Source organism: Taeniopygia guttata, chromosome 20 (assembly GCF_048771995.1).
Source record: "Taeniopygia guttata chromosome 20, bTaeGut7.mat, whole genome shotgun sequence".
Lineage (NCBI taxonomy): Eukaryota > Metazoa > Chordata > Aves > Passeriformes > Estrildidae > Taeniopygia > Taeniopygia guttata.
The window spans coordinates 14,814,166-14,840,599 of record NC_133045.1 but is presented as its reverse complement, the minus strand read 5'-3'; the positions used below and the strand labels follow the sequence as shown (position 1 = coordinate 14,840,599).

General features: G+C 53.6%; 3 protein-coding genes and 1 long non-coding RNA gene across 4 annotated transcripts; 2 read left to right on the top strand and 2 right to left on the bottom strand.

Moving 5' to 3' along the window:
* Positions 1–1,171: 1,171 nt before the first annotated feature.
* Positions 1,172–2,218, bottom strand: LOC115497857 (uncharacterized). Its single transcript, XR_004369556.3, has 2 exons — positions 1,612–2,218; positions 1,172–1,511 (listed from the first exon to the last, which is right to left on the bottom strand). It is a non-coding gene; the product is annotated as an uncharacterized lncRNA (long non-coding RNA).
* Positions 2,219–5,207: 2,989 nt separating this feature from the next.
* SPATA2 (spermatogenesis associated 2) lies at positions 5,208–13,183 on the bottom strand. Its single transcript, XM_030288355.4, has 3 exons — positions 12,992–13,183; positions 10,339–10,777; positions 5,208–8,989 (listed from the first exon to the last, which is right to left on the bottom strand). The coding sequence occupies exons 2-3, from the start codon at positions 10,654–10,656 to the stop codon at positions 7,736–7,738; spliced, it is 1,572 nt and encodes a 523-aa protein (XP_030144215.4). The 5' UTR covers positions 10,657–10,777; positions 12,992–13,183; the 3' UTR covers positions 5,208–7,735.
* A 186-nt stretch (positions 13,184–13,369) lies between these two features.
* On the top strand, positions 13,370–18,735 carry RNF114 (ring finger protein 114). Its single transcript, XM_030288356.4, has 6 exons — positions 13,370–13,581; positions 14,242–14,392; positions 14,842–14,948; positions 15,423–15,537; positions 16,371–16,478; positions 16,825–18,735. The coding sequence occupies exons 1-6, from the start codon at positions 13,463–13,465 to the stop codon at positions 16,888–16,890; spliced, it is 666 nt and encodes a 221-aa protein (XP_030144216.1). The 5' UTR covers positions 13,370–13,462; the 3' UTR covers positions 16,891–18,735.
* A 3,366-nt stretch (positions 18,736–22,101) lies between these two features.
* On the top strand, positions 22,102–24,879 carry SNAI1 (snail family transcriptional repressor 1). The gene is made up of 3 exons (XM_002188099.6): positions 22,102–22,256; positions 22,847–23,350; positions 24,566–24,879. The coding sequence occupies exons 1-3, from the start codon at positions 22,178–22,180 to the stop codon at positions 24,745–24,747; spliced, it is 765 nt and encodes a 254-aa protein (XP_002188135.2). The 5' UTR covers positions 22,102–22,177; the 3' UTR covers positions 24,748–24,879.
* Positions 24,880–26,434: the final 1,555 nt, after the last annotated feature.

The following is a 26,434-nucleotide window of genomic DNA, read 5'->3' as shown; positions in this document are numbered from 1 at the left end:
CAGGCAGGTTTGGAACTGAGCATTTTCCCTAAACACAACCCCACCTAGAATCCCCTTTGCTTGCTGGCAGCAGGGGAGCTCTGGACCCAACAGCACTGGAAATCAGGCTCCTGGCGGGGCAGAGCTGCTGGCGGTGCTCCAGGGACAGCTCCTGCTCCCTGAACGTCCCGCAGCTGAGCTGGTGCTTTCCACAGGCACCACCTTCCAGGGAGTGCAAATGGAGAAACTGGGACGTGACTGTCAGTTTGGCAGGGAAGGTGTCTGCTGACAATGAAATTAAAATACCTGATCAGTTTGTTTTACCCTGTCACTCTCAACAATGCAGGGCTTGTTTTTAGGACTGCTTCTCACATGTCCATCTGATTTCTGAGCAGAAGCCCACAGTGCCAAGCAGTGACACAAAAATCACAGCCCCTGGACTTTATTTAGTCATATGGAAAATATTCCATGAGGAAATAACAGCCTTCACTGGAGAGCCTGAGTGAAAAGCTGCAGGCAGAAAAAGCAGAAACAAATCAGTGTCAAATCCACATTCACTCCAAAGATATGTGAGCATTCTACTTGTGCTCAGTAAAAGTCATTTTGCCAACAGGCTTTGAGCCTCTTGAAAAGCAGGAAGTACAATGAAGGGGAAAAGGAATTTTACATCCTGCTCTGAACGTACCAGAAGATGCCTGCAGCCTGCCCTGAGATACAGACCCAGGAGCAGCCAGGAGGCAGATACAGGGATCATACCTGGGTTTGTACCACAGCGGGAACGTTTCTGTTTGATCCTGCTGATCAGACAGGGTTCTTGGTGGCAAAATCCCCTAAGTTTTGCAACCTTCTGCAGCCATGCATTACTTCCTAGGGCCTCCCATCCTTCTTTCCCTCAAATCTTGTTTATAGACCTCACAGTGTTTCAGCACATCTCAAAAATTCTTCCTCAGCTTCTTATTGTACTGCAAACCCCCTGCAGAGCCAGACCAGAGGTCCCAGAGGTATCTGGGCCACTGCAACATTTAACAGGTTGTATTTTAAGCTGTGAGCACGGGATAGGGGAGAAAGAATTTAACTTCAGCCACAGGCAGAAAATCTACACCAAAGACAAAGTTGTGCAAAAAGTTTTTAGTGTGAGTTACCAACATCTGAATACTGATACTGCACCTTCTTTCATTTAGACAGAAAGCTCTTGGACAGGAGCACCATTTTATTAAGCAGCACATAATGCTCACTGTAGTACAGACAGCAGCACAGTTATCATGCTCTATTTCACAGCATTAAAAATGAGCTGTTCTCCAAGCAGGAGAAATCTTCATATCAAAGATTCAAACACCACAGGCTTCGATGCTGTCAAAAGAGATTATTTTAATTTTTGATATGTTTCTAAGTAGTCCAAGATTTGACGAGACATAATGGAAAGTGAATCAGATTTTGATTCCTGAAGGAGGCAGAAGTCCTAGAGGAGACCAAGTGAAGGGAGGTTTGGAAGACTCCACGTGGCAGACTCTTCCCAGAGCCCAGCCATGATCCTGAAGGAGAGAACACGTTTCAGATGACTCAGTGCTTCTCTGACTGAATACTGAAATGCAGGAGAAAGAAAGGGGGGGAAAAGGGATTTCTGAGACTGACCTTTCAAGTTCAGTCTCTGAAGATGCAAAGGTAGGACAAGGACCACACACAGACCAAACACGCTCTTCGACCCATTCTAAGTCTCATTTCTGTTACTAATTTACTTGGAAAGGTTTTGTGGGCTCAGGCTGCAATTCTCCACTGGAGACCGAGGAGTGGGTGCCAGAGTCTAACAGCATCCTCTGCTCAGCTGACACCTCCCAGCTCTGTCCTGGAGCAGCACCTGCAGCCTGTCCCTTGGCTGCTGTGGGGCACCACAGCCTCCAGCACCGCTGGTCGGGGATGGGGAGCCCGGGCAGAAAGGAGGAAACACCCCCTTAAACGAGGTACAGAGTTTCCTGGATCCTCACCAACACAAGACACAAAATGTCAGCTCATCTACATGGAAGCGGCGTCTGTAACAAATCTGTGCAGCAGGAAACACCGTTCCTGCCAGAGGATGCTCCTCTGCCCCTGTTTCCTCTCACTCCTTGGATTGGGCTTCCCACCCTTCCTCCCTTGAGCTGCAGCCCTGCTCCTGTCCCGGGTTTGCTGCAGCAGCGGTTCATAAATCTCCTCTGGTGCCCCCGGCCAGTGCCACCGTGCTCTGCAGAAAGCAGCAATGCAGCGACCAGCAGTGACCAGCAGTGACCAGCAGTGACCATCACTGACCAGCAGTGACCAGCAGTGACCAGCAGTGACCAGCAGTGAGCAGCAACGACCAGCAGTGACCAGCAGTGACCAACAGTGACCAGCAGTGACCAGTAATGACCAATGCTGACCAGCAGTGACCAGCAGTGACCAGCAGTGACCAGCAGTGTCCAGCAGTGACCAGCTGTGACCAGCTGTGACCAGCAGTGACCAGCAATGACCAGCAGTGAGCAGCAGTGACCAGTAATGACCAGCAGTGACCAGCTGTGACCAGCAGTGACCAGCAATGACCAGCAGTGACCAGTAATGACCAGCAGCGACCAGCAGTGACCAGCAGTGACCAGTAATGACCAGCAGCGACCAGCAGTGACCAGCAGTGCCACCCACGGCTACCACACAGGACTTCCCAGCAGAGCAGGAACCAGACACCTCCTGCTCGCTACTGCCATTGGAATTATCCCTCAGAGCAGCTTCTGGCATTGGGGTCTGAAGAGTGAGAGAATTTGGTCTCTAAGAGGGGCTTTACTTCTCCAGGAGTGAGAGGCAGAGCGTGGGGAGCTAAGCCCCTCTCCCCCACTCTCCCCAAAAAAGGAGAAGCAGAACATATGCACACAGCCCACTGATTTCTGCTGAGGTGGCCCAAAGCCAGTGCATAAAGCAGCCTGGGAACCGCTCTGAGAGCACATCTCAGTTAATGCCACGGGAAACAATGCCACAGACGTTTGCAGTTTGAGGGCCAGGAGCAAAGCATAAAGCAACAAGAGCTGGAAATGGCTGTGTCCCCTCAGAGCACATCCCAAGAGCAATAACACAGGAGAAGAGGAGGAGGAGGAGGAGGAGGAGGAGGAGGAGGAGGAGGAGGAGGAGGAGGAGGAGGAGGAGGAGGAGGAGGAGGAGGAGGAGGAGGAGGAGGAGGAGGAGGAGGAGGAGGAGGAGGCTTCCTCTCCATCCCAGAGTGCCCGTGGGAAGGTCCAGCAGGGATGCAGCAGTCAGCATCAGTGCTCTGAGATGTGAAGAGGCTGCTCCTTCTCAGACTCGCTGGACAGCAGCATGTCTTCTCATGAACATTTCATTTTCGTGTCTGGCGTTTGCACATGTGCAATGGTGGAGCCACACAGAGACTGCTCCCACAGCAAAGGCAGCTCACCACAACCGGCCATGCTTTAGAAAGGTGCCTGTGAAAATTCCAGGTAAGGCACTTAAATTCAAGCACCTTGATACAAAGCAACAGACCAGATTTTACTTACTTTGGGAGAAAGCAGCATTTTTCTGTAAGGAGCTGATGAGCAGTTGTGGGTTGATTTTTCTTTTTCTTTTTTTAAAGCAGGTTGATGATGAAAAATCTCAGAACAGTATGACTATCATGAGAATGATTTCTAAAGCAGGAAGCATGACAGCCCCACACCCACAACAGCAGAAGCAGCTGCCACACACAAGTTGCCAGGGCTGCTCCTGAGCCACTTACAGCCATTGGAACTCTGACAGTCTTCAGGGCAGAGACCTGCACAGCGCAGAGTTAACTCAAAGCCCAGATAAGACAGGAAAAACAAATGGAGCTATTACCCAAGTCAGAAGGTATTTCACATCCTCATCCCAAAGCAGGAACTGTGGATGATAAAGCGCAGCCGGAGCAGAAGCTCCAGGATCACCATCACTCACATTCAGGATTTGCAGCACTCAGAAAAGATCTCATCAGTAAGAAATACCAATAATTAAAGCAATCTCTAACCTCATGTAAAGTTCCCTACAAAATTACTTCTGTTCCCCCCAGACTCTGAATGCTGGAAGAGAAATTTCTTCTTGATGCCAAGGAAAAAAAAAATCAGAGCAGGGCCGGGCCGTGCCAGCGCAGAGCCCGGCGGTATAAAAGAAAAGTACTTATAATCTTGGACAAACACAGCCACATTCCACGGTTTTCATAAGGAATCACAGAACACCTTTTAGAAATAACAAACAGGGACACTTGCAGCCCAGTCCAGCTGCTGCTGAGATACCATGGGAATGATCATGCTAAAAGGCCCAATTCAGTCTGATTTCAGAGCCAATCCAGGTACATCAAGAGTCACCTCCTGCTCTTCTCCCAGTCTCTCTGGCAGTGTATCAATTATCACCATGCTCAGATTAGCTCCTGTTTCTAAACAAATACTGGAAAGGTGAATCTCTTCCCCTAAAAACATTCTACAGCATAGTTAGCAATGTGCACTAAATGCTCGTAACCTACAGTCAGCTTCCAGAAAATAACGTTAAGGAGCTGTCAGTTCAAATCATCAAGTCTAAATTACTTAACCGTGTATGGAACATTTAAGCTTCTGTCGAAAGCCAAAGACGCAGCAAACAAGCTTAGAGGTCTGTAATCAGAGATGCCAGGTAGCAAGACAGCTTACAGGCTTGCTTTATGTGCACCAGAAACATGTCAGCTCAAGAAGCATCACGGTGTGAGGCAAGATTTCCTGCAAGAATATTTTAGTTACCTGGAGCCTGATTTTTATAATCCTCCCTGGTAATTCCAGCAAGCACAACAGACCATGAAACACTCGTAGGACAGGCACTTGACATGCTTTTTAACACAAGGAACAAACAAAAAGAATGATCTAGTTTGGAACTTGAGGAGTTATCCTGCTACAGAGCTAGCAGGAGGCAAAAGGAGCCAGAAGGCCTAATCCAAGTGCCAAAATGTACCTCAGCAGTATCACACATCTTCTGGGAGATGCAGCTTCGCTCGGGGAGCTCGCTGGGCAAGTGCCACGGAGAGGCAGGGCTGGGTCCATGGAGGGAGCTCCACATGGCCCCAGGAGCTGCTGCCAGCCCAGCTGAGGCTGCTGCCAGAGCGGCTCTGTGCCCCACCAACACCGAGTCACGCTGGAGCAGATCTGTCTCAGCAGCTCTGCAGCCCCAGCACGGACCCGCCAGCAGCGGCTCACGGCATGCAAACGCAGAGGGAACAGACAGCCACATGCACACGCCACTTTAAGAAAAGAGTGAAGCCTTTTCTTAAAGGCCTCTTTATTTTTGAATTCCTTCAAAACATAAATTAATTTAAACAAATCAGATGCAAAACACCTGCATTTTAAATCCGCATATATTTTACTGTATCAATCACAGCAACCTCATACAGTAAGATACACAAAAATAGAGCATGGTATCACTTCAATTCAACACAGGTTTGTACTACAGGATTCCATGACATATATACAGAGGACTTCTCTTTTTCAGAGCAGGTATAGCCCCTGCCCTGGTCACCATAAAAATTACGTGGCATCACAGTTTTAGTTATTCACTGTAGTGTGAGGAGCCATATGGAAATTGAACTGGTGAACTAGAAGATACACTGTAGAGCAGCCAAACAGGCATGAAACTGCAGAAGGTGAACAAAACCCAAATAACCACCAAAATTAAATTCACCCTTAGACTGCATTTTAATAGTAAAATTGTTTTTAAATTCTTCACTATATACATAATGTATCTACATTTGTGTCATATTTATATATATATATATATATATTTATAAAAAACATACAAGATTGAAAACCTTAAAATCATTCACTTAAACAATATTCACCCCAACCTTCAGGGTCGGCAAGGCAGTACTTGCCCTCGACATTATGCTCAGTTGCAGTCCCTTGATTCAGAATTTCCCTGATTGTTAAACACACTCTGTTCACTTTGTTTCTTAGTGCAAACTGGACAGTAACTTATTTTTCTCAGCCCTCTTTAAGACCCAGGTTTCATCTTATTTCCATAATGCTTCTGACACGCAGTTATGGCTAAAATTTTTTTAGCTATTTTACAACACTAGCCTATGTAATTTCCCCTCTACCTACCTGAAGCCCCCCCACCCCAAAAAATGTAAGACAAACAATCATTCATGCATGTTCCTGTCACACAGGGAGTGATGGACATTGAAGTTGAGAAGTCTAGACTCTAACAGTGATTAAAAACCCCAAAGTGAATCATTTCAGTGCAAAGTGGACTACAGTTTACATCTCAGCTAGAGTTCTTTACAGATATTTTAAACACATTTAATTCTGCACATCAGATTAGGTTGCCTGATACTTTGTGCTAACTAGCTATAGTTGGAATAAAGGAGTTAGGATTCTTAGGGGTTTTTTTAATAAAAAACTAAAACCTATTCATAACCTGGTGGTGTTTGGGGGTCAGACTGTACAGAGCCCAACACAAGGGAGTCCTGGCTCTCAGCCAGGGTTCCCAAGTGCTACAGCAGGAGACAGAGGTCATTATCTGCTTCACATCCATAACTGATGGGTTCACTTGAACAGGAGTCACAAATGAGCTCTGATTTTTAACCAGGCCAGTGCTTTACTTGCTGGACTACATTACAGACAGACTGGCAGTGAATTTGGGAGCAAGCAGAACATTGATACTTACAATTTCCATAACCACAAAGAAAAAGCGTGCACTGAGAGCAAATCCTGCAATTCTTAGACAAGACTCCACTCAGATGAGTGCCAGCCTTATCAGAGGGAAAAAAAATGTCAGATTAAAACCCAAGAACTGATCAGAGCCAAGAACATCATTCTGCCACAGTGGCTATAATAAGCTATGAAATACAGTACAAGGAAAAACAAAAAGTCACCTGAACAAAAAACCCAGAGAGACTTCATAGTTATAATGATTATACCACTTTTAAGAACTCAACATATTAAATATTTATTAAAAATAAACTGTTTCCAAATCACCTATTTACAGTACAAAGAACAGTACTTAAACCATGTGCAACAGAAAGAAAATGGACACTCATCTGAGAGGACAACACTCCAGGCATCATCTGAGCGACACAAGTACAGGATCACCTCTTTAAAATACCATACAGTGAAACCCAGCAGGATGATATTGGCAACACCGGAGAATAAAGCACACACTGTCCAGATTCAGGCTATATAAGCTTGAGATAAACAACCAGGAAAGAAGGGGAGAAGGAGGAAACAAAGACAAAAGGAAGAGAGGTTACGGTGTTTGCATTTTGGAGGTCAAGAAATGCAGACACACATCAAAAAATAGTCCTTGTTGGCAAAATTAGCCATTCTCGTATTTCCTGCACATTTCAAAGTCATACTTTATCAAAAACTGGCAGTGGTTCCATCACTCATAGAAAATGAGAATCTTAACTCTGATTTTATTTTCAAATACTGCCTGGTTTTATTTGGGCAAGATATGATATAATAGGAAGGTATGATGTCACTTTTTAAAAATACAACAGCTGCCAAGTTTTAAGGAAAAATGTGCTCTTCTCCCCCATGTAAGTTAAAAAGCAATGCTCATCTAGGAGTTACTTAAATTATAGCAGCATGAAATCTAATGGATCTGCAGCATCTGTGAAGCCACAAAAATCAAGAACTGGCACCTGATCACTGAACCACGGTTCCAAATATCTGGACATGTGATTTTGGCAAGAGGTCAGCGTGGAGTCAGAACATGAGTTAGGATAGCCCTTTCCTCTCCCCTTCCCTTCCCTTCCCGATCAGACTCATGCAGCCTATCTGTAAACCACGTGGGACAGCTGGGACGATTTGTAGTTCAGCTGGTTGTTCGGCAGGAACCTGTGCAGGTCGCTCTTCCTGCAGCACGGGTCGTAGTAGTAGGCGTTGAGGCAGGAGTCGCACGAGACCTTGGAGCAGAAGGTGCACGTGTTGGCGGCTCCCGAGCGGTTGCAGAAGCCGCAGCGCGAGGTGCCCGAAGGCTTGGGCTTGGAGCCAAACTGAGCGGCCCTGTCCTGGCCCTGAGTCTGTGGTGTGTACTGGGATTTCTCCCGCAGAGCCGAGGCGGGAGACAAGCCATCGCTCGGGAGGGCTTTGATGGAGTAGGAGCTCTGTTTCACTGCTGGGTACTCCTGCCTCGAGCCGAACAGGCTGTCACACTTCTGGCACACAGAAGCGCCACAAGGTATGCCACAGTTCTGGCACTTGGAGGAAGCTGTCTCTTTGGCTAGGTGGGTGCGTTTGTGGTAAACAGGGTTGGCATCGCTTTTTAACAGCCACACGTCAGGCTTAATAGCGTCTTGTCTTTTAAAATTTAACACGCTTCTAGAATCAGGCTCAGTATATAAATCTAAGTCCTCTTGAGCAGAAAAATAGGAGCCATAAGGGACATTTGTTCTTAGCATGCCATTGTGATGAGAGGAAGTCGGCAGGTATTCATCAGAACAGCCGTGTGGGGAGCTGGACATGGTCAGCAGAGAGGGCGACGGACGGATAATTTCATCTTTGATGTCATCTTCCGCATCGACCAAAATCGGCTCCTTCCTGAGGCTCAGCGAGCTCATCAGAGGCGGTTTCTTACTCTCCCAGTAACTGTCATAGGCATCCACCGACTTGGAAGGCTTGCTGACCTTTGGTTTGTAGTAGTCCTTGGAGGCGCGCTCGCTGGCCGATTTCTGCAGCACCATGCGCGCCATGGACGTGCTCAGCGCCTCCTTGCACTCCAGGCGCCGCCTCATGGCCTCCGCGCAGCCCCGCACGTCCTCGCTGCTGCTCTTGCGCTCCTTCACCACATCCACCTCGGAATAGCCCTTGTCCTTCACCTGCAGGTGGATCTCCAGGAGCTGCTCACACTCCACTTTGGCCAGGAAGAGCTCGAATGAAATCATTTTCACTTGAATGGCGTCGACCTGCTCCTTGAGCTTAAACGTCGTTCCCAGTTCTTGGACGTAGCCCATGTAGCTCAGAATCTGCCTCACGTCATCTTCCGCTAGAGCAGACTTGACATAATAAACAAAGGGTCCAGTGTAGGTCTGAGGGCCGGGGGGAATAAAAGGAAAACTGGGTTACAAATTCAGCGGTGGACTGGATGTTCAGATAATTCAGTGACAGAGACCGTATAATTAAATACAACAATAACGACTCTGAACACATGCAACTGCCTTGGCAAGATGAGCTCCATTTCTGCATCCCTCCTGCTCAGCAGATGGAAATTCCACATGAGGGAAATTCAAAGTAGGAGAGCTTTCATTCAATTTAAAATCCTGATTAGCATAATGTCCTCCCTGGTGATTTAAATCATTCTGCTCTGCACTAACATTAACTTTAATGCATACCGGACATGAATTTCTGAATTTACAGAAAGCCTGCCATGAAAGGCAAAAAGGTCAGGATTTGGGAACCACCCCATGCAGGGACAAGCTGCAGCTAACAGGAAATCAGAATTACTGCAGAGTGCCAAACTCTAATTCAGCCTTAAATATGCTTGAGGTGCACTCTTCTTTGTGTAGTCACTACACAGTTTCAACTGTCAGTTTTATTTAACTTAATATTGTTTGAAAAACTTCCACTAAAAGATCCCCAAAAGCAGAGACATGAGATTCTGCAAGCTGAAATGCCCTCAGCACCTGGCACACCTGAGGGATGTGCTTAGCCCGGTCCAGCCTGTTCTGAGTGCAGGCAAGAGCAGTCTGCCCATCACAGGCAAAGGATAAAACACAAAACTCAACTGCAGAGAGCTCCCAGTGGGACTGCAGCACCCAAGCCCAGCAGTGACACCCCACTTTTCCCTCTGGGAACCTGCCTTAGGTAGATGCTTTTGAAAGCACCTTAAAATCAAAACATCAGGAACTGAGCACTGACAGGCAGATCAAAGATACTCTGAAAACAACTCTTTTGCAAAAGTTCCTTCACCGTTATCATACAACTTGTGGGAACCTCGGCAAAGCATCCACTTGAACACGTGCCCTGGGTTAATACCTGTGTCCAGTAACAGCTGTGGCAAGACAAGTCAAACTCTGAGTCAGCTTGAATAAATCCAGCTTGACCACCCACCACAGTGAAAGCCTCTCCAAGCAGAAATAAAACAGTGCAGCAGGGGAGGCTGAACAACAACCTTAAATAAGCTCTTCTCCTACTTTATACACACTCTCATTGCAGAAAGTGCTTGTACTTCTGCTCTGGGGACACTCTCATCAGCACAAACTTCACTTACTTTACACAGGAACTTTCCTATGGCTTCTGTTTACCACCTGTACTATCTATATTTATATATAATGCTATAAATGGGAAAAAGAGAAGCCTTCAAAGGAAACAAACAAAATGCCTTCACAGAAAGAAAAATAGATCATGTTCTCACTACGGCTACATAAAAAAGTCTTACCTTAATGTTTTTGAACTCCTTTTTCCAGGGGTACAGAAAGAGATTAATTCCAAGTGTCTCAAGCATGTTGAATGCATTACGGAGACAATGTAAACTTGAGGATTTCACAGATCTCAGTGAGTTTTCAGCCATCTCGTAAAATTTTATCAGCCGGAATCTATAAAAGGGATCAATTTTGGGAAGGCAAAGTAAGGCTGCTGCTGCCACTCGCAAGTACTCATCGTTAATAGGACGCTGCTTGCTGTCAGAGGCGTTCAGTTTGCACTCGTGGAACTGTACATACTTCCTAAATAAATCGTCTTTGTATTTTGTATCCATTGAAATCAGATTTTCCCTCGCGCTGGGGGCAGCTACCTCCTCTCTCTCATGGTTATTCGGCAGTGGGTTGGGTATCCGGCATTAGGAATCTCCAGTAATGGCAATTGTCCTGGAATAAAAACTGAAAACAAACACAAGTCATCCCAGGTGCACAGAGCCCAGACATCCCCTGCCCCTCACAGAGCTGCAGCTCCCTCACAGCCTCCCCAGGACTCTGAAAAGGCACAGGAGCCACAGGAATGCCACTGTCCTGCTTTCCCACATCATTCCCCGCTGGTTTTCCAGGTCCCTGCCCACTCTGCTCATTCTGTGAAGGCATCTGCTTTTCCCCCTCGCCTCTTGTGGCACAGGACTGTCCCTAGGCTGAGCAGGTTTATGGACTCTGCCCTTTGATTTCTCACATTTTCACTGACGTTCCTGCTGCTGGCACCTCCAAGCTGGGGCAGCTCTGCAGCCACCTCCGGAGGACCCACTCCCAACTGCTGCAAACCACAGCCCAAATCCCAGCTGAAAGCTGGCAGCTGCAAACACCACTGGGATCTTTTGGCAACAAAACTACACCTGCCACCTTCAGCTGGTTATGGGAACCGAGTAAAACCATTGCTGTGCTTCTGTCAGTATGCTTTTGTTTGCAGGGATAGCTGATTTTACGGATATACTGATCTGCATTTTCAGTGCACTGAGCTCACACACTGAGCTGAAATAGCTGGTGACAAGAGAATCTCCCAAATGCTGCTTTACCAGAACCAAGGTAATTAACAGGCCAACAGACTCCATCTGCAATGCCTCAGGAACTTGTGATCACAAAGCAGACTACATGAAAAGACAAACCAGCTCTCAGTGCCAGGGGAGAGGAGTTGGGAGAATTCAGTGCACTGTTTCAGATGTAGTCCGTGTCAAACAGCACTTCAGAAAAGACTTTCCACCCTGTATCAACTGCAGCTGCTGGAACACCGATCAACACTCGTGTTACAGGAAAATACTTGTTAAGAGCAAGACCAACTGAAGGAAAGGAGCCAAAACACAAAACACCAACAACCGAGAGGCCAGGGAAACAAACAAACAACAAAATCAACAGCCTGGCAGTTAACATCCCTCGATGAAAGGCTGTCCTCAGTGCCAGCCCCGTGTGGGGAAAGTTAAGTAGCAGTTCTGCTTCTCCTCCAAGGCACACGCACTCCTGTCAAGAGACAGGCTGTGAATCACAGGAAATGTGGAGAGCTAAATTAACATCTGAGCATAAGGGCCAGGAGCAGTGCCTTCCCTCCCCACGTTCCTCTGCAACTTGTGCAGGATGAAGTCTGCGGACAAAGACAGCAGAGCCTGTTCCTTGGCAAGAAGAGCTGCACACAAGAATTGCAGAGAGCTCTTTGTCTAGCACGTCAGCACAACACCCCCAGGACACGGAGCGATCCTGTGCCAGCATTCAGCACCACAGCTCTGCCATCCCCACTGCCAACGCCCACCAAGCAACGCGCCTGGCGACACGTGAGGCATGGCAGGGCCAGCGGGCCCGGTGATGGGAGAGCCCTTCATGGACCCTGCGGCTCCCAGAGCCCCTGGCAGCCCTGACTGCGCCCCGTGCCCAGCACCTGAGCCAGGGCACAGCCTGGCAGATGTGTCAGAGCACAGCCTGGCAGATGTGTCAGGGCACAGCCTGGCAGATGTGTCAGGGCACAGCCTGGCAGATGTGTCAGGGCACAACGCTGTGCCATGAGAGCTGCTCCGGCACAGAGCCGCAGGCAGCCCGGCCTCTCCCGGTGCCCGCAGCCCACCCAGCAGCAACATCCATGGTGACGGGCTGCGGAGAGCTCGCGATGCGAGCAGCACGGATAAATATAGGTTCAGCAGCTCCCGGCTGCCAGCAGGCAGGAGGAACGCTCCGCTGCCGCAGGTGCTCCGCCGAAGGCCAGCGTCCCCCGGGGTGCGCGAGCAGCGGCCGCTGACCGGAGCGCAGTGCCGCTGCCGAGGCACGGAACGTTCCCAACCGTGCCCCGGGCACACCGCCCCGGGAGCCAGCGGCTCTGACCGCGCTGCACCGCCGGTGCCACCGACCCGACAGGCAGCGGGGGCACACGGGGCAAACCCCGCTCGTCCCGCGGTGCGCCCTCCGCCCGGCGCTCCCGGTGCCGCTGCGGGACACGGCACCGCAACCGGGGGCAGCCCGCGCCACCGGGGCCGCCCCGTGCCCGGGACACTTGTTGCGGACCGGGCCGAGGAGCCCCGGGCACCGCCTGGGCCTCCGCGGCGGTACCGGCACCGGGAGCTCCCGCCGCCCCCCGCCGCCCGCCCACCGGGGCCAAGCCCCCGCTCTGCGGCCTGTCCCGCCCCTCACCGCTCCGCTCCGCCGCCGGGAGCCGCCGCCGCTGCGGCGGAAGCGCCCGGGATGTGCCCGGTCCGGACGCGCTGCCCGGCAGAGCCGCGGAGGCCCGGCCGGTGCCGCGGGCGGAGCGCGGCGCGCTCACGGCTCGGGCAGGGCCGCGGCGGCGGCGGCGGCCCGGAACTGAACGGCGGGGCGGGAGCGCTTCCGCCGCGTGATGTCAGCGGGGCGGGGCCCGGGGCCGCGCTCCGCGGCTGCGGGGGGAGAACCGGGGGGAGAATAGCGGCGGCGAGCGGCTGCGGGGCCGTGACACCACCGGCCAGCAGGCCCCCGCCGTGCCGGAGCGGGGCTGCACCGGCGGGGCTGGGCCCCGCCCGGCGGCGGCTCCCGGAGACGGCGGCCCCGCCCGGGCACGGCGGCCCCGCCCGGTGCGCCCCGCCCGCCGCCGGGCCCGGCCGCGCGTGCGCAGCGCCGCCCCCGCGGAAGATGGCGGCGGGCGGGCCCTCGCGGGGCCCCGAGCGGCGGCCGGACCCGCTGTCCCGCCTCACCTGCCCCGTGTGCCTCGAGGTGTTCGACTGCCCGGTGCGCGTCCCCTGCGGACACGTGTGAGCGCCGCCGGGGAGCGGGACCGGGGAGAGGGGGATGCGGGAGGAGCCGGGGCGATGCGGGAGGAGCCGCGGGGGATGCGGGAGGAGCCGCGGGGATGCGGGAGGAGCCGCCGCTCGGGCCCCGCCGCTGCTCCGCGCCCCGGCAGCGGGGCCTGGAGCGGCCTGGAAGGGAGAAAGCGAAAGAAAAGCGGGGGAAAGGAAACCTGCGTTCTTCTGCTTCCGCTTCCCTGCCGGGACGCGGGGCAGCGGCTCCGCACCGCCGCAGGGCAGGCTGAGGCGGGTGTGGGGGTGAAATCCCTCCCTGGCACGGCTGGGGCTGCCCTGCATCCCTGGCAGTGCCCAAGGCCAGGCTGGACGGGGTTTGAAACAGCCTGGGGCAGTGGGAGGTGTCCCTGCCATGGCAGGGTAGGACTGGGCAGACTTTAAGGTCCCTTCCAGCCCAAACCATTCCATGATTCTGTCCAGAAACTGAGGGCACAGAGCGCTGTCCAACAATTCTGGGTGTGACAGCCTGGGATCCCTCATGCCCAGGAGCCAGCAGCTTCTTTTACCCTTCTTTATCGAGTCTCAAGCCCCTGTTAGTCCTTGGGGCAGAGCTGTGCAAGGGCAGTAGGCACTGCAGCTGTCTCACCACCTCCTCCTTTTCTCCCGCCTCAGCTTCTGCACGCCGTGCCTGCAGGAATGTCTGAAGCCCAAAAAGCCAGTCTGCGGGGTGTGCCGCAGCACCCTGTCGCCTGGGAGCAGAGCTCTGGACTTGGAAAAGCAAATTGAAACAACAGAAACCACTTGCAACGGCTGCAATAAAAAAGTATGAAAGCGTTTGGAAATTTAGTACATGAGATGTGTCCCCCTAGGGGAAAATGAACTGCTTCCTCCTCAGCTTTCTGCAAAATCAGGTCAAAGTGTTTGTTCTGATATGTGCTAAAGCTGTTTGATATAGGCAGCATACAGATGTTGACATTCTTTCCACAGTTTTTTGTTGTTACCTCTTCAGGAAATGAATTTCTAATGAAAGATTCTGATTATAAAGTTACAGTGAGATGTTGCTGCTGTGAGCAGGGGTGCATGGTGGCATACCACAGAGAGCAGAGTTACATCTTAACTAATCTGTAATCTCAAACGTTTTCTGCTTGGCCAGCTGAGGTATTTGGAGTTCCTGCTTTACCTCTTGTGCTGAAAGCTGCTGGCTTTACACGTTTGCTGCTTTGTTCAGGAGGTGCTGTGAGCTCACCTGCTGTGCTGTTGTTGCCTGCACAGATGTACCTGTCCAAGATGCGCAGCCACGCAGCCTCCTGCTCCAAGTACCAGAACTACATCATGGAAGGCGTGAAAGCTGTGACTAAAGAGCCCCTCCACAGCACCAGGTAATGCCTCTGCTCTGCAATCCTGGCCTTCTCTGGCACAGGAAAGGGTTTGGAAGTAAAAGCAGACTTCACCTCTTTGCTCAGTTTGGCTGCTGATTTTTATGGAGTTAAAAACTGAGCCTTGATCCTGCAGCTGGCTGTGCCCCGGTGAACTCTGCTGCGTCTGCTTGGACATCTCTAGGATCAGGGCATTCTGTAGGTGCAGCTGGTTTCTGAAATACCTTGGTCTCCTGATTGTACTCGCCCACAGAGGAGGGAAGTGGGAATTGGTGACTAGTGGGTGGTGCCCTGGCATTAGAGAAAACTGTGATAAATGGCACTTAGAACATTTGCAGAAAAACTGTAATTCAGTCTAAACACTGAGTTCCCTAAAATACTGTTAGGAGTTTACAAACTGATTGCTAAATTAATTGCATACATAAATTATTGCCTTGAATAATCTGCATTTGTAAATAACCTTTTCTCTCCGACCAGGAACTTCCCAAATCGCTTCACCTTCCCCTGCCCGTACTGCAGCGAGAAGAACTTTGATCAAGAAGGGCTGGTTGAGCACTGCAAAGCTTTGCACAGCATGGATGCAAAACAAGTGGTAATAAAAAGTCTTGGTGCAAGAATTGCAATGAAGTCTGGTCTTAAAGCCCTTTGAAACAGTGAGTTAGAGAGTTTTGAATTAAATAGGTGTAATTTCTGCTGTTCAGTCAATGTGGCTGTGCTGGTCGTGCCTCTAAGCCTGGTGTGGTTCTGCTCTCACTTTTCAGTGGCTCTCTGCACTGCAGCTGGGCCACATCCTCTTTTCATCCTTGAAAAATGGCACATGTTCAAAGTTAATTAGGCACAGCAAAGCAGTAAAATATAATTTAAAAAATACCAGACATTTAATTTTCTCCTTGTTTTCAGCAAGAAGATACTATTAACTGCTAGGAGAAATGCTTGTGATAAATAGTATATCATTCTATCTGTGATACTTCCTTTTATGTAAGAGGAATCGCAAAACGTGGAATTGAATTGGAAACTTTCATTTTTTCTGGGAAGTTTTTTGGAATTCAAGATAATTCAGGAAAATAAAGTTCCTTTTTTTCTCTTGGAGAGAAGTGAACTTTGCAGAGAATACCAAGGAATCTTTCCTGCCATGGTGAAATAAAGGCTGAAATCTTCTAAAGCAAGAGGCTTTAATGAGTTCTGATTTTCAGAACATGGGAGAAGAGTAAGCCATTCCATTTCAGGGATCTAAGACATGAATTAGAATTACTCAGGGTTATCTGAGGCTTTTTCAGTAAATGTCCCAGCAAATTACTGGCCATCACTTTGCATGGAGAGCAGTGACAGCACAGACCCTGAGCTCCACTCCCCCGGGCTGTCCCTCCCTCTGCTGTCAGCGTTTAAGCACTGAAGCACTGGACCTAACTGGCTTTTTCTTTGAAGGTTTGCCCAATTTGTGCCTCAATGCCGTGGGGGGACCCCAATTACAGGAGTGCTAACTTCATGGAGCACCTGCAGAGGCGACATCGCTTTTCCTACGACACCTTTGTGGTAAGTGTTGGCTCCCCCTGGCAGCGGGGCCGGGGCTCCTGGAGCTCCCTGGGCGCTGCTGTGCCACCCCTCACATCCCTGTGCCACCCCAGCACATCCCTGTGCCACCCCAGCACATCCCTGTGCCACCCCAGCACATCCCTGTGCCGCCCCAGCACATCCCTGTGCCACCCCAGCACATCCTGTGCCACCCCAGCACATCCCTGTGCCACCCCAGCACATCCCTGTGCCACCCCAGCACATCCTGTGCCATCCCTGGCGTGCCCAGGGTTCAGATCTGCAGCTCCTGCTGCTGCCATGGCACTGCAGCGTGGCTCTCCAGTGAAAGCCTTTCTGCCTCTTGCAGGACTACGATGCTGATGAGGATGATATGATGGCGCAGGTTTTGATGCGCTCTCTGCGGGATAAGTGATCCAGCCAGAAGATTTCCTGCAAACCCAAGCTTCCACGAGGGGGAAATGCCCAGCATCCTTGCACTTCTCCCTGCACATCCCAAGATTAACTCAGGCATCCAGAAGTATAGAAGACTTTAATCCTATCTCAGTTTTAAATCCTGGTTTGATATTTCTGTGCCATTCAGTCCTTTGGTATCATGGTCTCTGACATTCAGCCCTGTCAGCCCCATTTTTCTACTTGCTTAGACTCAGTTTCATGTAGATCAACACGTGGGAACCAAGGCTTTACCTTTACCTATGCCTATAGGTTTCTTTGGAAGTTGTGTTTATTTCACTGTCTAAAATCAAAAACATTCCAAATGGAATGGCCTGAACTAGTTAATAAATATCTTCCCAATCTCATTTATCTATCTCAAGTGATTGTATGTGAGGTGTACTGGTAGCTCTGTCCCCTTTAGTGAGACTTCAGGTGCTAACTGTAACTGTCAGACCAGCTCTCATTTAAGTGACCTCTGATACATGTGATTCCATAATGTTTCCCAGTGTTTCAATCCTACAGGCAGCCTCCCAACTGTATGGAAAACATATCTTCAGTATGAGTGTTCAAACTGCAAACTTTCCTAGGAAATCTTTGCACTGTGTAAAAACTAGTTCAAAATACTTCAGTTCTATGCATGATGATTACTTTCCTCCATATTCTTACTATAATTTCTAGTCTGGAAAATGATCTTTAGTGTTGGTCTTAGTTAAAATGCATAATTTTTAAACTATCTTAGCAAATATTAATCAAAATTGCTGGCTTTATGATTAAATTGGTGGGTTTGAAACTGGTTTCCTAGTAATTTTAAGCCTTATGCTGATAGGGGAATTCAGAAGGTTTTTTTCAATACCTCGGCTTTCTATATAAACTAAAATTTTCATATGTGTTCTTGGGTTTTCCATCTTTCAAGGCAAGCTGGTGGGAAAACTTAGGAGTAATTCATAGCACTGGCATAGCACTTCCTTTCTGCATCATGGATTTTATCAGGTATTTTGAATTCCTGTTCTTCATTTAAATGTTCCTAAAGTGGCTGAAGCTGTACTTGGGTTGTTTGCCATCTGGCAGTGTGTGTGGAGTCAGGTGTAGCTTTCAGGGAAAAGTAAAATACAGCCCTGAAAGCAGGACAGTTCCAGCCCTTAGCCTGAAGATTCCTTAGTTTTAATGTGATGCTTTAATGAAGTTCACGGTGGAGCTGCTGAGATCTAAGGCACCTGACCAGAACCTGTACATCGGAGTGTTGGGATGTCCAATGCAGGCGTTGTAATTGGAGCAGAGGGCCTGCACCGCCCCGGAATTGAGTGCTAATTAATTGATTTGAGCAGTAAGCTGCTCCCATCATGCTCTGCAGAAGGCAGGATAGCCTTGCCCTGAAAATAATGAAACTCACTCCAGCTAAAACCTCCTGATTCAACCTTGTGTCCAGCCAGACCTCGGCACCTCTCGCTGCCCGTGGGTTCGTGTTTCTGGCCCGTGGCAGGGGCTGTTACACTCTGATCCCTGACCCCTGTGGGCACTGCCCAGAGCTGTGGGGCTGGGACGTGGCACCTCCTGGTGCTGAGTTCGGGTGGTTATTGCAGTGCTCGGCCTGCAGAGAGGTGAGGGCTGTGGGGACCGACAGGGATCTCTGGGCTCTGCTCACGGTGCAGTTTGGTGATGCCCATTGCCAGGAATGCAGGTTCCTGCTTCTGTTCTAAGTGCACTTCCATGCGATTCTGGTGAAATGTTTAAGGAGCAATTAGAAGCTTCCGAGCAATTACTTTGTCATGTTTTTGACTTTTGGAGACAAGTTGCAAATAAAGGCCATTTAATTTATAAAATCCTACCTTTGTGTCAGCTCTTGTCGTTTCTTCCTCATGGTGCTGGTGTTTCCTTTGAGCGCCTGGAGTGTTTGCGCTGGCCCGGCTGAGACTCCCTGATTGATTTAAGGGCTGAGAGGCGCCTGGGTGCTGTGCACAGCCTGCGCTCATCTCCTTTGGGTGGGTGGTGGGGAAAGCCTCGGTCTAGGGCACAGCAGCTTCCAGGAGTCCCCGGGCAGGGAGCGGTGCTCGCGCCTCGTCAGCAGCCGATCCTGCGGCTCATTGTGCGGGTAATGCAATCGGGCCGGCCCGGACCCGGGAAATTCCCCTTGTCTGGCACCAGGAGCCCGCCCGAGGAGCGCAATTAGCGCAGGGACACACCATGGCAGGAGGCCGGGCTTCAGCTGAGCTATTCCATCAAAGTTGTCTCCAGACCACGACTGGTCTTAATAGCTCTGATAAATTGTTGTCAGCATTAATTTCCTAATGTGCGGCATTGCTTCATGTGGAATTGCAGCACCAAATCCCCGTGGTCTCCGTAGGCTGCGGGATGAGATCTTGCTGAAGCGTAAGTGCTGTGTTCCAGGTCTTCGTGTCACCTGACAGAAAAGAGAACAGCAAATTTTCTGCAAGGCCTTTGCCCAGCTGTACTGGACACTCACTGGTGGGCCCACCTCAAAAACCAACCAGGGCTGTGTGAAGTCATGGAAAAGCAAATGGGGGATGTGTCTGCAGTCCTAAAGCTTTTTTTTGGTTTAAATATACTAAAAATTACAGTGGAGCATTTGCCTGTTTTGGGGGCGGGTTTGTGTTTGTTTCTCTGACACACAGCTTTGTGTTACAGTTGCTTTGGTCTGTGCTTCATTCAATTTTATGGGCAAATTACATGATTTTCTGGGTGGTACAAATGAGGACTGTTGAAACCACTATGCAAACTCGCTTTTCCCTCCTTACTCCTTCCCCAAAGCTCCAGAAAATACTCAGCACTTAATGAAAAATAGGTGTCATTGCTACTGGCTTAGATCTCTCTTCTAGCTCTTCTCACATTTATTCTGTCTTTACAGATGCTGGGGTTTAAAAAATAATTCCGTGGGGTTTCTGGGAGCTGCCTGGGCGCCCCGTGCCGTGCGTGGGTGCCGTGGCCGGGCCCACGAGCCCCGGGCGGCGGCGGCGGTCGGTGCCGCGGACGGCAGAGGGAGGTCTTGCATCTCGCAGAGAGCGCGGCTCGCTCCTCCCGGCGCGCTGCGGGGCCTCAGCCCCTCCGCCGGGCTCGGGGGGCTGCCGGGGGCTTCAGGGGCTTCTCCAGCCTCGCCGTGAGGGTTCACACCCCGTCCCACGGCCAGAGCTTCTTTTTCCGAGCACAGCCTCCCTTGGCGGGAGGAGCTCTGCTCTGCAGCCAGATATTCTTATGATGCTTCGTGGGGACGTGGGGCCAGGGAAGTAAAAATAAGAATTTTTAGCAGACTTGTTGCTCTGGAGGTGGTTGAAGTGTATTCGTGAGCTCCTTGGGCCAGTCCTTGTGCGTCTGGAACTGGAGCTGTGCCATGGCTGGTGGCAGGTCTGCCCTGAGCACCGTGGGGCTCTCTGATGCCCTCTCTGATGGTGAGGGTGGGACAGTCCAGAAACTCACTGCCACTTCCAGCCCGTGAAGCGTTGCCGATCCCCTCCCCTGCGTCCTGCTCCGTCCCCTGCCATGCTGGCCCACAGGCACGGGTGGGTCAGGTCGCTGTCTCCCTTGATCTTGTTTTTTCCCCTAGCACAGGCAAGTTTCCACGTGCAGTGGTCGGAACAGATCTATTACCATTTCAGAAAGAGCCCAGGCGGCGGCGTTGCTTCTCGAAAGAAAGCCACCTCGCCGTGCTCCCCGCGCGGGTGTCCCCGCTGGAACCACATCCGCGGCAGGTGCAGGAGCGGGGGGCAGCGGCCGGGGGCACCTGCACAGCCCCGGCCCGCCCCGCGGGGAGCGGCACCTCTGCACCCCAGAGCACGGGGGGACCTGACCTTCGTGATTCGTACCCCCCAAAGCCTCCGGGGGCACTTTTCCCCCTGAACTTCGGGCTGATCCAGGGGTGGGTTTTGCAGATAAACACCTGCTGAAAGCCGCGGGCGATTCGGCAGCAAAAGAGGGATGATCGAGTACCAGAGCACGCGGCTGCAGGGGAAGAGTTTGCAAACGCGTCTGGTCTGGGCAGGATGCGCGTGGCTGGCAGGACAGGCGTTCCAAGCTGCTCCTGCCCTGAGGAAAGGCTGACGGAGAGCTCAGTCCCCGCGCTGCAGCCGTGCCAGCGGGAAGCTTTGCTCCCACTTCTGCATTTTGTGTCGCTGTGGCCAAACAGTAAGATGCGGTCAGCAGGGGCTGGCGCGGCGATGTGCGATGTGTGCCGGCTGAGTCACGAGCGGGCAGCACACGGCTCTTTTCCGAGCGGCGGAGCCGGGGAGGCATTCCCAGCAGGACCTGTTCCTCCCGCGGCAGCCGCCAGCAGCTGCCTTGGCCCGAGCTGAGCGCGGCTCTGCAGCAGGTGCCTGGAGCCGTGCCCTGAGCCCTTCCAGCGGGGAAAGCCCCAGGCGAGCCCGAGGGCCGGGCTGAGCTGGAGCGCAGGCTGCATCTCTGCCCACCGCTGCCCCAGCACCCGCTAGCCGTGCCTGGGCACCTTCCCGTGGGCACACGGCCCTGCGGAGCGGGAAGACACGAGGAACCGTGTGCCTCAGCGGGGCCCTGTGACCCGCCCTGCCCGTGGAAAAGTCAGGGGAAGGCAGCCGGGAAGGAGACAGAGAGGTTGCTGGGGGCACGGCTGCGCTGCCCAAAACCTTCCCAGCAGAAAGAAAATGTGTCTGTGCAGGTGCTCCTGAGCCCTGGGAGCGGGAGGGAGTCACCGAGGGCTGTGCGGGATCCATCCCGCTGCTCCAAAAGTCACTGCCTCTTCCCAGAGGACTCTTAGGCTGTGAAGCGTGCTTCACCGCAGGGCTGTGTCCCAGCGGGCACGGCTGAGGCGTGTCCCACCCTGCCCCGTAGCCCACGGCCGTGGGGAGGGGAAGGACAGGCAGCAGGGGTGCGGGGATCACCGCCAGGCACAGCGCCTTCCTCCAGCCCGCACGGCCGCTCTGCCCGCGCTGGGCACGGGCTGTGGGTCACTCCAGGTTCCGCCCCCTCCGGAGCACCGGCCGGACCGCGGGAGCGTGCCCGGGGAAACGCCCGGAGGGAAGCCACGAGCGGCTGATGCGGCGGTGGTGGCGGCGGCGGCAGCCGTGGGAGCGGCCCCCGGACTCCGTCCCCTCGGCACGGCTCGGCTCGGCTCGGCCCCCGGCGGCGGGGCCGACACCTGCCCGAGCCCGCCCCGTCCCGCCCGGCCCATTGGCCGCGGCCCCGGGGACAGCCCCGCGCCCGCCCCGCGCCCGCCCCCGGCCCCGCGCGGATATCAGCGGCGGCGGCCGCACCGCGACCCGCGGCGGCGGCACCGGGGCTGCAAGATGCCGCGCTCCTTCCTGGTGAAGAAGCACTTCTCGGCCAGCAAAAAGCCCAACTACAGCGAGCTGGAGAGCCAGGCCGGTGCGTGGACAGGGCCGTACATGTGCGGTGCTCCGCGGGTGGGGCGGGGGCTCCGCTGCGGGATCTCCCTAAAGCTCCACACAGGAGCGGGCAGGGGCTGACCGACCCTTCCGGGGCTGCGGATTTGGTTGTTCGTTTCGGTTTTGTGCGTCTCGTGGCGCGCGATCCCGTGTCCCGGGATGCTGAACGGCTCCCGGTACCCCGGGGACGTCGGTGGCACCAGTGGCTCCCTCACGGGGCGCACATGGGTGCGTGGGGAGCTTCCTGGGCCGGCAGCGGGCGGGAGCGTGGCGTTCTCTTCGCCCCATCCCTCCCGGCAAGGCGGGCAGGGGCGGGGGTCCCTGTGGTGCGAGGCCGGTCACCTTTGCCCCGGGGCGGGCTGCGGCTCTGGGCTCCCGCGGGGCGGGCTGGGGTGGGTCCCTTTGCTCGGGGCTGCCGAGGGATGGCCTGGGATGGGGTCCCACCGAGCCTGGGATGGGGTCCCACCGAGCCTGGGATGGGGTCCCACCGAGCCCGCGGGGTGGGTCGGGCCCCGCCGCCCCCGTTCCGGGAGCGCCGCGGGCCCCGCTGAGCGCCGCTGCCTCCCGCAGTTCTGGCCGCCCCGCTGCTGTACGAGACGTGCCCGCTGCCCGTCATCCCCCCGCCCGAGGTGCTCGGCCCCGGAGCCTACTACCCTCCGCTGGTGTGGGACGCGGGGCTGCTGTCCAGCCTGTTCCCGGGCGCCGCGGGCAGCGAGGCTGCGGCCGGCGCGGCCCCGGCCCTGGACCTGACGGCGCTCTCCAGCGAGGACGATGAGGGCAAGAGCTCGGGGCCCCCCAGCCCGGCCTCGGCCCCCGCCGCCGCCGAGCGCTTCCGCTGTGCCCAGTGCGCCAAGGCGTACTCCACCTTCGCCGGGCTCTCCAAGCACAAGCAATTGCACTGCGATGCCCAGGCCAGGAAATCCTTCAGCTGCAAGTACTGTGAGAAGGAGTACGTGAGCCTGGGGGCTCTCAAGATGCACATCCGGAGCCACACGCTGCCCTGCGTCTGCAAGATGTGCGGGAAGGCCTTCTCCCGGCCCTGGCTGCTGCAGGGCCACATCCGGACGCACACTGGTAACGTCCCCTCTTGTCCCTCTCCCTCCCTCCCTTAGCGCCTCCCGCTTCCCTGCTCCCCTGCCCCAGCGAATCGGCGGGCCGGCTGTTATCTGGGAAGATAAGGGCTTCCCAGACCCCCTTGGCACATTTCTCTAAAACGTCCTTTAAATATCCTCTCGGCTGGAACGGAGCGCAGGGTCAAGGCCCGGCCTGTAAATCCGTGCTGCTGCTGCGAGCGCAGCGCCTGCCCGGGAGCGGCGACACATGCCTCCCCAAAATGCCGTGAAGCGGCTGTGAGACCGCTGCAGCCCCTCCCGCGCCCCGCCGTGCCCAGAGCATCCCTCCCTGCCCGCTGCGAGGGCTCCAGCCCGGGCACAGCCTCCCCGCAGCCGCCCCTGTACAGCGCTCGGTCCCCGGGCGGCGCGGGGCCCCGCTCCCGGTACGGCCGGGCCGGGATGCGCCGGGATGGGCCGGGATGCACCCGGCGGGGCTGGCGAGGCCTCGGGCAGGTGCTGTTGGCACCTGTTGGCGCGGGGCCGCAGCTGCAGCCCACCCCGCTGCCGCGGCCGCCCCGACAAAGCATCTCCCGAGCATCCTTTGTGGGGCCGTGGGACGGTGTAATTGTGACTTGGCACTGATTTCACACCCTCTTAACGTACTAAAGATGATGGCTGAAGGAAGCCGGGTAGACTTAATTGTGCTTTCCAAATTGAGCATAGACATTTGTTTCCTCCAAAAGAGCCTTTCTGGGAGGAATTCGCCCTGGCCAGGCTTTTCAATGCGAGCCGGGCAGGAGAAGGGGGAGCGCAGGGCTCGGCAGAGGAAATAGCTGCACTCAGCCTGGGCTGGCGCCTCGCAGCCGCTGCCTGCTATGATATAATTAACACACAGCGCTCGCCTTTCCTGCCGCGCCGCGGGCTCCGCGCTTGGCTCCGCGCAGCAGACGAGTATCGTGTCTTCGGCTGTCTGTGCGACTGCCGTGCTGCTTGCAGATGTTTCCAGCATTACATTGCCGTGCTTCGTAGGAAAGGTTTTTCAGGAGCGTACGATTCCCGAGCTGGCCGCTCTCCCCCCAAGCGATGCTGTACATACCCGGCTCTCCCCGAACAATAACAGCCAGCACTTCTTTTCACTGTGCTCTGCGCAAACTTTGGCTAATGAATGGCTCCTTCTTTGATATTCCCCATGTGTTGATGCACTGGTTAATTGGGAGCGTTTCTCTTTGTCCCATAGGTGAAAAGCCCTTTTCCTGTACACACTGCAACCGGGCCTTTGCTGACCGCTCTAATCTCCGCGCCCACCTGCAGACCCATTCAGATGTAAAGAAGTACCAGTGCAAAACCTGCTCCCGGACTTTCTCCCGCATGTCGCTGCTCCACAAGCACGAGGAGACGGGCTGCTCTGGCTCTCGCTGAGGACTCCCCACGCCTCTCTCACCACAAATACCAATATTGTAACTAGTTTCTGTAGGAGTTAGCTTCCTCCACGCCACTGCAGTGCGCACCGGGCTGGACACTGCTCCTCTGGCCCTTGGGACCCTCACACTCCTCACTTGGTGCCTCCATTGCGATGCAAGAGCCCGATCGTGAAGTTTGCTGGGCTGGAAGGGACCCGCCAGGATCATCGAGTCTAATTCCTGCCCTCGGGATGTTCCAGGACACCCCCAGACCCCCACCGTGTGCCTGCGAGCATTGTCCCAACGCTTCCTGAGCTCGGGCTTGGTGCTGTGACCACTTCTCCTGTCCTGGCACGTCCTGGCACGGGGGTGCAGGGTGCACTCTGTGCCCAGCGTGTGAAACTCGGGGGTCGCGGTGCTGCCCAGCCCCGAGGCAGGTGCCCCCTGCCCGAGGCACTCGGCACCTTGCAGGGCTGGACCTGCAGCCTCGCCCCGCGCCGGTATTGAACACTGCGACCATGTAGCTTGGGGGGCTGGGGCCTTTGGGTTGGATTTGTTGGGTTTTTTTGTTTTGTTTTGGGTTTTTTTTTTTTTTTTGGTAACACCATAACCACTTGGTAGCTTTTAAGAACCAGTATTTTTTTAATGAAGGACAAGACACTCCCCCGTACCCCGAGTGTATATAACCCGCCTGTAGAAGGTGTAACTATGCAATAATACAGTATCCCAGTAGTTGTGAAGCAGCTGCTTCTCCCCAGCACAATGACAATTTGCAATGCCTGCGAGATTAACAGTGTCCATGAAAGGCAGGGGTAGCCATTCCAAACCCCAGCCCTGTTTACAGAGCAGCTATGCACTCAAGCACCTGTTAATATGACTCTTAACAACTGCTTTTCAAGAGAACTGTGACTAATAGCAGGCACTTGTCAGCTGATACAATGGTGGCCTGTCCCAAGGCTGTCCATCGACAGGTGTGTGCCAAAAGCCCTATTTATGGGTATTGACAGGTGCCTCCTGAATGCATCTTTCTTTGGACATTGTTTTCATGGAATCATTACAAAGAGGATGTTTACATTTCAAAGGTACACTGGTATTTATATTTTTGTGCCACAATTTTGTACTGATGAAACTTTTTATATAATGATATACAATTTATTGATATTCAATAAAACTGTTAATTTATAATGGGGTTTGTGGGTGCTTGGGCTGAAAGCGCAGCTGTAAGCGGGGAGCGCTGTGCGGGTGCGGGCTCGGCTCACCCCACCCGCTGCTCTCGGCCCCTGGCTGCAGGTGACCAGAAAGTGGCATTTGCCCGAGGCAATGTGTGGAGCAGTTGTGCCTGGGGAGAGGAAAAGTCAGTTCCTGCCAGGGCCGGGGCAGCTGTGCTGGGGGTGCAGTGACCTCCCAGGCCCTGTGGAAAGCACAGCAGCTTGCCGTGTCCCTCGCAGCCTGCCCGGGTGGGTGCTGGTGTCCCCACGGAGCTGCTGGAGCGCCCGTGTCCCTGAGCGGCCCTGGGGAGCGGGTCCCTGTCCCTCCGGGCTCTCGGCAGGACCCCGAGCCTCGCCAGGGACCCCCCAGCCGCAGGGAGGGTGACCCGATGTGGGTGGTGCGGCCTGAGCTGACACATCCCATTGTCACCGCACGGGACGGGCTGTCCCCGCATGGCTGTCCTGCACAGGACGGGCTATCCCCGCACGGGAGGGGCT

Coding starts and splice junctions, on each gene's coding strand:
- SPATA2 (XM_030288355.4), bottom strand. CDS start 10,656: ATGGATACAAAATACAAAGACGATTTATTTAGGAAGTATGTACAGTTC. Junction 8,990..10,338: donor AGGAGTTCAAAAACATTAAG/GTAAGACTTTTT, acceptor CCCGGCCCTCAG/ACCTACACTGGACCCTTTGT.
- RNF114 (XM_030288356.4), top strand. CDS start 13,463: ATGGCGGCGGGCGGGCCCTCGCGGGGCCCCGAGCGGCGGCCGGACCCG. Junction 14,393..14,841: donor GCAACGGCTGCAATAAAAAA/GTATGAAAGCGT, acceptor TTGCCTGCACAG/ATGTACCTGTCCAAGATGCG. Junction 15,538..16,370: donor GCATGGATGCAAAACAAGTG/GTAATAAAAAGT, acceptor TTTTCTTTGAAG/GTTTGCCCAATTTGTGCCTC.
- SNAI1 (XM_002188099.6), top strand. CDS start 22,178: ATGCCGCGCTCCTTCCTGGTGAAGAAGCACTTCTCGGCCAGCAAAAAG. Junction 22,257..22,846: donor CGAGCTGGAGAGCCAGGCCG/GTGCGTGGACAG, acceptor TGCCTCCCGCAG/TTCTGGCCGCCCCGCTGCTG. Junction 23,351..24,565: donor CCACATCCGGACGCACACTG/GTAACGTCCCCT, acceptor TTTGTCCCATAG/GTGAAAAGCCCTTTTCCTGT.